Source organism: Penicillium malachiteum (genome assembly GCF_028827825.1).
Source record: "Penicillium malachiteum strain IBT 17515 chromosome Unknown utg000005l:1.0-9002435.0:326005.0-9005861.0, whole genome shotgun sequence".
In the NCBI taxonomy this organism is placed as follows: Eukaryota; Fungi; Ascomycota; class Eurotiomycetes; order Eurotiales; family Aspergillaceae; genus Penicillium; species Penicillium malachiteum.
This window is the reverse complement of record NW_026643099.1, coordinates 2,575,798-2,587,750: the sequence shown is the minus strand read 5'-3', so window position 1 is coordinate 2,587,750 and position 11,953 is coordinate 2,575,798. Positions and strand designations below refer to the sequence as shown.

The 11,953-nt window shown below is 47.6% G+C and overlaps 6 protein-coding genes across 6 annotated transcripts; 4 read left to right on the top strand and 2 right to left on the bottom strand.

Moving 5' to 3' along the window:
- Positions 1-293: 293 nt before the first annotated feature.
- Positions 294-820, top strand: N7483_010966 (uncharacterized protein; the record flags this gene model as incomplete). The annotated part of the gene is made up of 3 exons (XM_057094393.1): positions 294-378; positions 469-616; positions 688-820. 3 exons carry the CDS (start codon positions 294-296, stop codon positions 818-820), a joined length of 366 nt encoding a protein of 121 aa, XP_056940364.1.
- A 774-nt stretch (positions 821-1,594) lies between these two features.
- On the top strand, positions 1,595-3,243 carry N7483_010965 (aldehyde dehydrogenase family protein; the record flags this gene model as incomplete). Its single annotated transcript, XM_057094392.1, has 4 exons — positions 1,595-1,654; positions 1,734-1,803; positions 1,862-2,295; positions 2,356-3,243. 4 exons carry the CDS (start codon positions 1,595-1,597, stop codon positions 3,241-3,243), a joined length of 1,452 nt encoding a protein of 483 aa, XP_056940363.1.
- A 322-nt stretch (positions 3,244-3,565) lies between these two features.
- Positions 3,566-5,082, bottom strand: N7483_010964 (acid phosphatase PHOa; the record flags this gene model as incomplete). Its single annotated transcript, XM_057094391.1, has 4 exons — positions 3,566-4,501; positions 4,559-4,724; positions 4,777-4,838; positions 4,897-5,082. 4 exons carry the CDS (start codon positions 5,080-5,082, stop codon positions 3,566-3,568), a joined length of 1,350 nt encoding a protein of 449 aa, XP_056940362.1.
- A 936-nt stretch (positions 5,083-6,018) lies between these two features.
- N7483_010963 (pex2/pex10/pex12 family protein) lies at positions 6,019-7,587 on the top strand (the record flags this gene model as incomplete). The annotated part of the gene is made up of 3 exons (XM_057094390.1): positions 6,019-6,327; positions 6,380-6,643; positions 6,697-7,587. 3 exons carry the CDS (start codon positions 6,019-6,021, stop codon positions 7,585-7,587), a joined length of 1,464 nt encoding a protein of 487 aa, XP_056940361.1.
- A 158-nt stretch (positions 7,588-7,745) lies between these two features.
- On the bottom strand, positions 7,746-8,426 carry N7483_010962 (anthrone oxygenase family protein; the record flags this gene model as incomplete). Its single annotated transcript, XM_057094389.1, has 2 exons — positions 7,746-8,338; positions 8,366-8,426. 2 exons carry the CDS (start codon positions 8,424-8,426, stop codon positions 7,746-7,748), a joined length of 654 nt encoding a protein of 217 aa, XP_056940360.1.
- A 571-nt stretch (positions 8,427-8,997) lies between these two features.
- Positions 8,998-10,911, top strand: ilv3B (putative mitochondrial dihydroxy acid dehydratase; the record flags this gene model as incomplete). The annotated part of the gene is made up of 3 exons (XM_057094388.1): positions 8,998-9,123; positions 9,178-9,391; positions 9,458-10,911. 3 exons carry the CDS (start codon positions 8,998-9,000, stop codon positions 10,909-10,911), a joined length of 1,794 nt encoding a protein of 597 aa, XP_056940359.1.
- Positions 10,912-11,953: the final 1,042 nt, after the last annotated feature.

Sequence of the window (11,953 nt, the reverse complement as noted above, 5' to 3'; positions counted from 1 at the left end):
TGTCAAGCTCCTAACTTGTTTTCTATCTACCGTCGTTGTGGCATGGAAATTTTTGTTGCTCTCCTCGTTTCAATTGCTGAGAAAAGGGACATATCTATGATATCTACATGATGCAACAGCCGCAGAGGAGCTTACAGGATGTAGTAGGACCCTTGAAGTAGAAATACTTAAAGGAACCTACAGGTTCATTCCATCCCATCGATTCTTCATCACTCCGGATTTTTACTACCTGCCAGATTCAAATTGCGAATATTGCGTGGATCATCGTTGCTTATACATTTGAATTCTTCAAAATGGCTCCTCATATCGAAGACCTGCGCAAAGTCGCATTCGATGCCGAGAAAGATCTGAACTCCTATCAGGCCAAGCAAGGCCTTGGCAAGAAAAGGCGACTCCAGTAAATCTACCCCCCCCCCCCATTTCAGTCACATTAATTTCCACAAGCATGATGCTAACATCTGATTTTAGCTCTCGAGTCAGGCGTCGATGAGATGGCAAACCAGCGCTTCGCTGATGCTGGTGCCAGTGTGAAGTACGGCCCTGGTGCTACTGCTTCAGGCAGTGATCACCGTAAGATTCCTGAGGATGAGGGTGGTACTCGCGATGACCGGGGCAGGTAAGATTTCTCAAGGACCAATATATAGCCAAATGTCTTAATCAGCGCTAATCACGTCGATTTTTAAATAGACTCCCAACTGCCGGTCAGTTCAAGGGCACCGGTGGTCCTGAGGATAATGTGAAGATTGAATCTGAGAACCGACTGGGTGATCAGGATTCCTTGAACTTGCAAGATATGAAAAAGCGGGGTATCGCGAATTAAACATTGTATTATAGAGCATTGGAGTCCTAATGATCTTTAAGACTCATTGAAATGTGGTATATCCACCCATGGATATCTGAATAATGATATGAGGCTTTCATATAGCTCCTTAGCTGCACATGTGCATTTCTAAATCTTCTCTACAGCCTCATGAACTTATTCTTTGATCCCATCTCGAGCGCCGACGATATGGAAAATATGAATTGATGAGAGAGAGTATTAGTACGACATTCAGGAATTGACAGGTTCCGGCAGCAATGATTACAAGGTATTCTTGCCAACATTTGAACTAGGTATGCAAGCAACCAGTAAGAATTTTCTATGATATGACAAAGAGCTCACCAAAGGCGCAGGGGTTAGGCGGCTTAGGCCCACCATCAAAGCACACATGCGCATCCATCCGAGTCTGTCCAGACCGCTACACGCTCGAGGCAGGGTTTCCAATCACAATTGAAGTATGATGTCCCTAGCATGACCATGATCCCTGCAATAAATCAAATTTGAGGTTATACGTGGCTTCCGACGCAGTACCCCTCAAGCGCCAAGTATGGTCTGACCAAGGTTGACTAGTGCTCTAGGGCCCTCCGTATAGAATCCACCGCCGTGCATAAACCACTCACATGTGCAAATGGATCTCCCGGCTCCAGACGGAGCATTAAGATTGCGTTAGTGCAGCCTGAGGTCACAGTCTGGAGTTAAATACTCGACTACCCCTCTCTTTGGAAGTTATTTGAACAACTGTCTTACCGGTACAAGCATTTTCAATCTTCAACCATGGCCGAAACTATTAAATCCTTGGAGCCGATCGAGACTCGTTTGTTTATTAGCGGCGAGGTATGTCTAGCACTCATACATCGACTTACTGAAAATTGATCCAAGTCTGAATGCCTTTTTAATACGGATCATCAATTAGTTTCGAAATTCTTCCAGTGGCAAAACCTTCGACGTGATCTACCCCTATACGAAAGAGGTTGTTGCACAAGGTAGGAAGCTATTTTCTTTATCAAATGTCGAATCATACCAACTATCATCTCAAAATAGTCCAAGAAGCCGATGTCAAAGATGTGAATGACGCTGTCGATGCTGCTGAAGCCGCTTTTCCAGCTTGGAGAGACCTAGGCGTTGAAAAGAGAGGCGATTATCTCCGCAAGCTCTCCGACGCTGTTCGCGAAAGCATTCCCGATTTGGGTAAACTGGAGACACTCAGTATTGGTCGCCCAGTCTCGATGTACCCTGACGGGAAATTGGCTGCGGACCATTTCAGATTCTTCGCCGACCATGCCTGGAACATACAAGGTACAGCTAGTACCAACACTCCAGGACTCTTCAAGATGACTATAAAGGAGCCATATGGCGTGACAGGGCTGATTATCCCCTGGAACTTCCCGATGGCTAACCTAGCTGGCAAATTGGCACCTGCATTGGCGGCAGGTAACACTGTTGTCTTGAAGAGTAGCGAGAAGGCACCATTGACGGTAATTTTCTCTTGTGCCATGTCACAATCTTTGAATCATGATCTGATTCTCTTTTTTTAGTCTCTCTATTTTGCCAAATTGGTTGAGAAAATCGGTTTCCCACCCGGTGTCGTGAACATCATTTCCGGCTTCGGCCAACCTGCCGGCTCAACTCTTGCAGAACACATGAAGGTCCGCGCAATTAGTTTCACAGGCTCATCACTCACGGGTCAAAGAATCCATGCTGCATCTGCCAAGTCAAACCTAAAGCATGTGCACACTGAGCTGGGCGGCAAGTCACCCGCCATCATCTTCGACGATGCAAACCTCGAATCTGCAGCCCAGCACACCATGTTCGGTATCCAGCTCAACAGTGGCCAAGTCTGTGTTGCAAACTCCCGAGTTTATGTCCAAGAGAACGTAAAGGAAAAATTCATGCATTGTTTCCAGGCGGCGATGGCTAGTGTGAAGATTGGTGACCCGCTCGATCCAAGCACCCAACATGGCCCACAGATTGATCACTTACAGTACAAGCGAGTAAAAGAATACATTGAACTTGCTGAGAAGGAAGGTAAAATTACTCTTGGAGGAAATCCCGATGACGGATACTTTATCAAGCCCACAATTATTGAGGATCTGTCAGAGGATTCACGAGTGATGAAAGAGGAGATCTTCGGACCTGTTGTTGCCGTGCAGACGTTCAAGACAGAAGATGAGGGTATTCAAAAAGCCAATGCCACTGAGTTCGGGCTGTTTGCGTCGGTCTTCACCACGGATCTGGATCGGGCGATTCGTCTGTCAAGGGCTATCCAAGCTGGTACCATTGCGGTAAATGCCACTGGTCCCGCCAGTGCTGCGAGTGATGCTGCATTTGGTGGATATAAGATGAGTGGATCTGGTCGTGAAGGTCTGCTGTATAGCATCGAGAATTATCTACAGACCAAGACCATCGTGATCAGGTCGGGTTGAGTGAGCTATGTATTGAAGAAATTGATAGCGAATTTCACTATTCTAGCTTTTACTAGGCAAATCTGGCATGGAAGCCCCTGTTTTGTGATTTAAGCTCATAATATCATTTGATTTCAGCTAAGGTGCTAAGATATGATGCCCATAGTGCTAGAGATCCATAGATGGAGAACCCATTGTCCGCCTTGCATCGCTGGTAAGAGTCAACCTTTTGCAACCGAAGAGTAGAGAAATGAAAGTTAAGAAATCAAGAAAAGAGAAAAAGGGAGAAAATCTTCCCAAAGGCTAAAAAATAAAGCTTCCATAATCAAAAGTAGCAGAAGGCCTAAATCAGATAGACAAAGGCAGCGGCGAGAACGCCAGGAAGAATCAGTGCAGTTCCAGGCACGTTTGTAATGGCAGCACCTTTCTTAGTATCCTTAGTATCCGATTCCTTGGAAACTAAGTTAGTCACATGGCCTTTGACTTTGCGACTGGCAGTGACATTGAGGTTGTACTTCGACTTGGCATCCCATGGGAAAGGATAGGTGTAATTGTATGTTGGCTTTTGATCCTTGTAGGCCTGTCTGATCTCACCCTTAATTGGACCACCAGAGCAATCACCGCTAGTCATTGGAACTGGCCACTCAGCAGAGAAACTGGAGTAAGATCCATCCGAAAGGGGCCCTGGGTAGGTACTGTTGAGTCTGAGGTTGGTGGTGTCGACGTCGTAGTTCACATACCCGGTCATGTTAGCCACAAGCTCAAAGATGTTTGCACCACAGTCCCAGCGGCCTAGGGAAGGGAGAGCCCAATTTGCGGATACAGACGCAATGGTGGAATAATGGGTATAGAAGGTGTCATCCTTGGTACCTCGGAGCTCTTCTGGAATTGCACCGCCTACAAGGACACTGTAGATGCGGTTTGTTTTGTTGTAGGTTTTGTCCTCATCGTATGTAAGCAGAACAAGAGTGTCTTTCATGAAGTAATCATCTTTCATCAAACGCTCCATCCACTTTCTCTCCCAAGCCGCACCAAACTCAATGTTGGTGTCATGCGCGTCGTTGGTCATGTTTGGAGTGATGAAAGCCCACTGAGGAAGCTTTTTCTCCTCGAGATCATGCTCAAAGTCGGTGAAGTTCTTAATCTTCCGAGCGCGAGTGTCATTCTGAACGACAGAATTGTAGAGAATTAAAGGATTGTGCTTGCGAACGTAGTCAGGCTTGTAAGTCTCCTGATTGGAGTAGTTGAAGCCTTGGTAGCCGGGATACGGAGAATGTTCCTGAACATTGTTGTGAGTGCTTGTCATTTAGCTGTGGGGAATAAATTGTTTCCTTACCTGATACTCAGCCCACGAGACATCTCCAACTTCAAGCAAGTCCACGACAGTAGAAACATTGGCAGGCACTTGATGAAAGTTGTCGTTGTCCATGCCAAAAGTATCACCACCCGCAGCAGCACAGTAGTTTGGCTCGGAGGGATGAGCCACCGCATAGAAGTTGGTCCTACGTTCTGGATTAGCATGCTTTTGTTATAAGAGATATTCTTCATACTCACAGAAGAATTCCCTGCTTTGCGAAAAAGTCCTGATTCTTATCTCCAGCGGAATCCTCATAGTCCTGGATATGATGGTTAAACACAAGTACGTCCCGAAGAGTACAAGATCATAGCGCTTACAATATTCTCCAGCCAAACCTGGAAGAAGCGATTGAATGCAATTCCCTTGACCTTAGAGGTAGAGATCTCAGGGAGAGTGGTTGCCTGGGCCTCATGGATGTCAGAGAGAGCAGGCTCAGAGGTCGTAGCCACACCGGCGAGAGCCACCGCTGCGGTAAGCAGCAAGACAAAGAGAGTTATCTTCATTGTTATGAAAATCCGGATTCAACTGTGGACAGTGAAGTTTTTGGGGAACGGATTAAAGAAAGATGGGTGAGAGGAAGAGTGATGTGAGAAGGAGAGTGGTGGGGGAATGAAGGAACCCGTCGAAGATGCAGTTTTTGGACGAAATGCAGGCACGTGGGAGCTCGATCTGATAGGCAACATAAATACTCCTAAATCCTGTATTGCTATGCCTAATGGTATCTTTACAGCTGTTCCATATGTAGAAAACGACATGTAGAAGCCGCAGAACCTGATTTGAGCAGCATACGCCTTGTACTCCCCGGATGATGATCTTGAAGTAACAAGTGGAGTGATCAAGGGCTCGTCACACCTCTTTCAGGCACGATGTTTGTTTTTGCTACCTTATTGGCTCCAGATTGCCAAATTAGATCTTTAGTTTAGAATTTTTTTTAATCCTTGGAAGAAGTTGTTCGGAAGGTTCGAAGCTTCAACCTTGGAAAGCTTCAAGATTTCCTAATTTGGCTCGAGACTTGAGTATTCCACCTGGGCAAGTTTAACAATAGAGATGAACGAAATAGTCGAAACCAAATTGAAATATGATTCTTCTTCACTTCAATTTTCTGGTAGATCTATCCATATCATAGGCATATAAATTCCATATCCAGATGTTGAATTTCATCATATGGGCATACATCTATAGGTAGGTACCGGTGATGGGAATTGCGATTCAACATTTGAAAATTTTCCTCAGTATCTCTTTCCGAGTTCTAAAAAAATTATTTTTTGCCATCTATAAAAAGATGGATGATAAAATTGATACCAGTCATTCTCATAGATCTATATGTCACGTGATATGTACCTCGGCACTATATGGGGCAGCCGAGACCCACGCGCGATTCCCGCTTCCCGACTCCTCTCCGCCATCTCCTCCCGCATTCATCACACGATGATGATACAATGAGTTCCACCAATTTTGCAGCTGCACAAGAGCGGGTGTTGGAACGTCGCCGACTGCGCGAGGCCGAAGCGCGCGCCCGAGCAGCAGAACAACAGCGAACTTCCCCGATCAGTCCGCAGACGGTCGAGCGTTTACCGTATCCGCTAAATAGACTCCCAGGATCAGGATGGGCGCTTTGGAATACAGTGAAAGGGAGAGGCGGGACACGGCCAGCGTTTCGAGTTGGTCAGGTGGATGCAGAGTTGCTGGATGAAGAACTGCTGGGCTTGTTGAAGGGACAGGTCGGAGATGCTTTGAAATACTTTGGGGTATGATACGCGGGCTGGCAACTCGGTTTTCCTGTGCTGACAGAATGAATAGTCTCAGATGCGGGAAGACTGGTCACATGAAATTCTGTTCGCATTGCGGGCAATCCTCTTCAAACTATCGATATGGGATCATAACGCGTCCTACGGCGCCGCTCTCCAGGGTCTCCGGTATACCGACAGCCGCAGTACCGGGGCAGTACAATCGCCTCCCACAAAATGGCAGAAGACAATGTATGGCCTCTTGACAGTCGGTGGACGTTACGCGTGGGATAAATGGGAGAGCTGGTTGATTGGACAAGAAGGTGGCTACGATGGGGTGAGTCGCTATCGCTTAATATAAGAAGATTACATACTGACGGCTCTTTCAAGCCATCCCAGGAAGTTCGCATGTTCTCCCGTCTAACAGACCTTATTTCCACGACGCATTCCATCGCTGCATTCACTTCCTTCCTTGTATTCTTGGTCAATGGCCGATATCGCACACTGGTCGATCGAATCCTCCGAATCCGCCTTACACCGCCATCAGCTCAAGCTAGCCGGGAGGTTTCTTTTGAATACCTCAACCGACAGCTGGTCTGGCATGCCTTCACCGAGTTCCTGCTCTTTCTACTCCCTCTTGTCGGAATTGGTCGTTGGCGAAGATGGATTTCTCGTGCGTGGCGCAAGACCCTGAACGCGCTGAAGCCGAGTGGAGATGAGGAAGAGTCTACCGAAAAGCAAGGCGAGCTGGCATTCCTACCGGAACGAACATGCGCTATCTGCTACCGGGACCAAAATCCCACCTCTACAACTGAAAGCGATGTGCTAGCAGCTTCGGCTTCGGCTGGTGGTATTGCAGGTTCCGCTCAAACCGATATCACCAACCCGTATGAAGCTGTTCCATGTGGGTGTATCTACTGCTTTGTCTGCATTGTTCAGAAGCTAGAAGGAGAAGAAGGCCAGGGATGGGTTTGTCTTCGGTGTGGTGAAATTGTCAAGAAATGCCAACCTTGGAATGGCGATGTCCTAGAAGAAGCTCGATCCCAACCTGGCACTGGAAAGATTGTCGGCTTTGCTATGGATGAAGAACAACCTCCTAAAGAGGATGACCAGGGTCATCAAATCCCTGAGGAATCGAGTCTATTACAAGACATTAGTGCCGACGAGGCACTACAACATTCGAATCATTGGTCAACTGAAGAGAAAGATTCTGAATATACGAACAGAGATGCGATTGAAGATGACTCCGGCTTTTCAAAAGATCACTCTGAGCACTTCTGAGCGTAACTCGCAGCTTTCGCAAGTTTTTCGCTTCTTATTCGCCATTCATAAGGCTCTTGGTCGTCCTATCTGATTTATATTAAGCTCCAACAATACCCATTCAACCTGGAGCTACCCTGTACATACTATTACATACATCTTATCCAATTTTGTCTTGTCTACTTCATCAACACAATGCTGTAAATTCCAACTACCGCCCCTGTCAAAGGAAAGACAGCTCTACACAGATTTAATTCTGCCCACCTCTGTAGGAGCGCCGGTACTTCAGACTCCTCGTTCTCCCGTTTAACCTGGTCATGCGCACCCACAACCATGCCCTTCGTACCTTCCGCGACCGCTGCGTCATCTCGAGTCGCAATTTCTGTCAGCCGATCATTTGTGCTCTTCATCATTGTCACTGTCCAAACGACCATTCCCATTGTCGAGGCAATGGCTGTTGCATAACAGCCAGACCAGCCCCAACCCATAAGCGCGGAGTCAGGCGCAGGGGTGTCCCTAAACACCCAGGCAAGGTATCCATTCGCAATTGACGCGCCCATGGCAATGGCCGGAAAGGTGGTCTTTCCACGATTGAAAAGATCCAGCCATTGATGTGTTAGATGGGGGATTGGGGTTCCGGGTTCGCGAGAAGGGATAGTGGTGGATGCGGGTCGACGAGCTGGAATGGCTAGGTTGGGGATACTAATTGCTGAGAGCGTCATGATGCCACCTGCGGATGCTTGCTTAGCTTCTTCGTCTTTTGCTACAGCTCCTCTGTGTCATTCGAGGATGTGCTCACCTGCCGCGACGCCGCAGCCCAGCGTTCCGATCATCTGAGCCACAATGATATCCGTGCCCATTGTATATAAATATGGATGAAGTATGAATGGATGATACTCAATTTGAAAATTTAACAACAGAAGTGGTCGAAATCTGTCTGCCAAAGGTTTTTCAGTGACGATTTACAAAATTTTGAACATTTTAAAGACGCAATGGGACAGTTCAATTCGAGGTTTCGTCCGACTTGAATACTAGTATATCAGTCTTTGTGGCGACGGATACCCCGGGCCTCAATGACGTTACCACCTGGACAACTTGAACGACAGGCTTCAAATTATTTACATAGTCGTTTAGACTAGCCCATGCTGATATCTTCTCGTTATACCTATCATGTACAGCCAACTACTTTTTGGAATTTCAAGTGCCCATTCGCAATTGTAACTTGAAATTCTGATCGCAACCGAGGACAAAAAGTTCCGAATAGGCGCAACTCCGAGATCTGAAATCCGGGTACAATGAGTGGTCACATCCACGGAATGCGGGGTCCACCGGGGTTCGGCCAGAAGTGCGAACCCCACGATACGATCTCTTGAGATTTTTGTTTTGATCTTCTAGTCTTCCCAAGTTCTTCTGTTCTCTCACAAACCAAACATGTCGGAAGCCAAGTATATCAATTTTCCGTGTCTGCCGGCGGGTGCTAAGCATCCAGATGGCTCGCCTGTACTCAACAGGTGGTCCTCTGTAATCACCAAGGGCCATGATTTCCCTGGTGCAAAGGTTTGACAGATCATCATTTAGCCTGGCTTGAATCGATATTGACAAAGCTTATAGGCTATGCTTTATGCTGCTGGTGTCCCAGACAAGGAGGCAATGGCTAAAGCTCCTCATGTAGGCGTTGCCTCGGTGTGGTGGGAGGGTAACCCATGCAACATGCATTTAATGGATCTTGGAAAGACGGTGAAGAAGGCTGTGATGGAAAAGGGTATGCTTGGATGGCAGTACAACACCATTGGTGTCTCAGATGCCATTACTATGGGTAATGATGGTAAGTTGTCAGCCCACTAGGAAATGGAACTAGAATACTCGACTAAAGTATACTCTCTTACTATAGGTATGAGATTTTCTTTGCAGACTCGAGAAATTATCGCAGATAGCGTGGAATCAGTCACCTGTGCCCAGGCTCACGACGCCTGTATTGCCATTCCCGGATGCGACAAGAACATGCCTGGCGTCGTGATGGCCATGGCCCGCCACAACCGTCCATCGATCATGATCTACGGCGGAACAATCAACATTGGATACTCAGAGTGCCTTCGCAAGCCTATCAACGTCTCAAGCTGCTTCGAAGCCTCCGGTGCTTACGCATACGATACCCTCAAACAACCCGACGACGGCGGCGATACTAGCAAGACCAAGGACGAAATCATGGATGATCTTGAGAAGAACGCTTGTCCCAGCGCCGGCGCATGTGGTGGTATGTTCACTGCAAACACCATGGCCACAGCTATCGAATCTATGGGTCTATCCTTGCCCGGATCATCCTCTACTCCTGCTTCATCTCCGTCTAAGATGCGTGAGTGTGTCCGCGTTGCAGATGCCATCAAAGTTTGCATGGAGAAGGACATCCGTCCCCGGGATCTACTCACTAAGCGATCCTTTGAGAATGCCCTGGTAATGACCATGGCTCTGGGAGGTAGTACCAACGGCGTGCTCCATTTCCTAGCTATGGCACGCACCGCGGAGGTAGATCTCCAGCTGGATGATATCCAGCGCGTGAGCAACAAGATTCCCTTCATTGCAGACCTCTCACCGAGTGGAAAATACTACATGGCCGATCTGTACGAGATCGGTGGAATTCCATCCGTGCAGAAACTTCTCATTGCTGCGGGCTTGTTGGACGGTGGAATCCCGACCGTGACAGGCAAGACTCTCGCTGAGAACGTTGAATCCTGGCCTTCGCTCCCACAAGACCAGACTCTTATCCGACCATTGACAAACCCCATTAAAGCCACAGGTCATCTCCAGATTCTGCGAGGCAATCTCGCCCCTGGTGGTGCAGTCGCGAAGATCACTGGAAAGGAAGGCCTCAAATTTACGGGTAAGGCTCGCGTTTTTGATAAGGAGCGCCAGCTTAATGATGCACTGGATGAAGGCCGGATTCCTCGTGGCGAGAACCTGGTTCTGATTGTTCGTTATGAAGGTCCAAAGGGTGGACCCGGTATGCCGGAGCAGCTAAAGGCTAGTGCGGCGCTGATGGGTGCCAAGCTAAACAATATCGCCTTAATTACTGACGGTCGTTACTCCGGTGCTAGTCACGGGTTCATTGTTGGACATATTACGCCCGAGGCGGCTGTTGGTGGTCCCATTGGACTTGTTAAAGATGAAGATGTGATTACGATTGACGCGGAGACTAATGAGATTTCGATGGCGGTGTCGGATGAGGAGCTTGAAGAGCGACGTCGCCAGTGGAGTCCGCCTGTGCCGCAGATTACGCGGGGTGTTTTGGCTAAATATGCACACTTGGTGGGTGATGCGTCGCATGGTGCCATGACCGATCTGTTTTAATGGGTCTACGATCTACGAAGTATAAGATGAAAATATATCACGGAACTACCATTCTCATATAAAAGCCTTCCCTTCGCAGCATTCTGCCCACTAACAGCTACTTATTCAAGCACCTGGGACATTCCCAAGGCTCGTAGCCGGGTCGATCATAGCACCTGGGCAGTTCCGGGCCAGGGATTCCGTACCAGGATATACTCTATACTGTGGTCACCCGGATTGCGGAGCCCGGAAGATCAGGGATTCAGCTTCCCTGGAACACCACAGGAAGCGATTGCCCCTGAATACTCCGTAGTTCCGTGTAGCCCTATTCTTGGAGTATTAACCACATGTCTAGTGACCAAAATTATGATTTGCGAAGACAATCATTGATAGTGGAGAAGTGACCCGCAGAGACGGAAGAAATGACCAATTTCCGACTGGATGAATTGAACTTAGGGTGCAGATAGCCGGTTTCATTGGTCGACTGGGGACTTGCAAGGCAAACGGGATCTGTCTCAAGTGTTTCCATTGGTGTGGTACACTAGCAGGGAAGTCTTGAGTCGTCACGGCTTGGTGGCTGAGAAGCGTACGCACCAAATGAATGGTGGATCCTTCACGCCTCACTGAAGATAGGGAGGCTGCATATGCATCTGCATGAAGTGTTGGATATCAAATTTCAAGTTTGAAAGTTTATGGTTTCGACTAGTATCATGACACGAGTACTCCATTAGGAGACATGGTAGAATGAAACCTGAACCACGCTGTAGACATCACATGTGCACATGTATCACGTTGACGATACCAGTGGACTCATACCTGAATTGCCCTCTTGTGGACTTGTTTTGATTTCTCTTTGTCATTTTGTTAATAGTACCCTGATTAGAAGTGGATTAAGCGGTAATAGCGGCCTAGGGGGGGAGACTACTGTAAGAGGCCCACAAGGGGGGGGGAAGAGGTGCAGCATACTATGACTAGTACACCGCAACTTTATCTTGACCTGTCGATTTGTGGATTTGTCCGGGAAGTAGCAGATTGAAGCATGTAAGATCATATAGGTCAAATC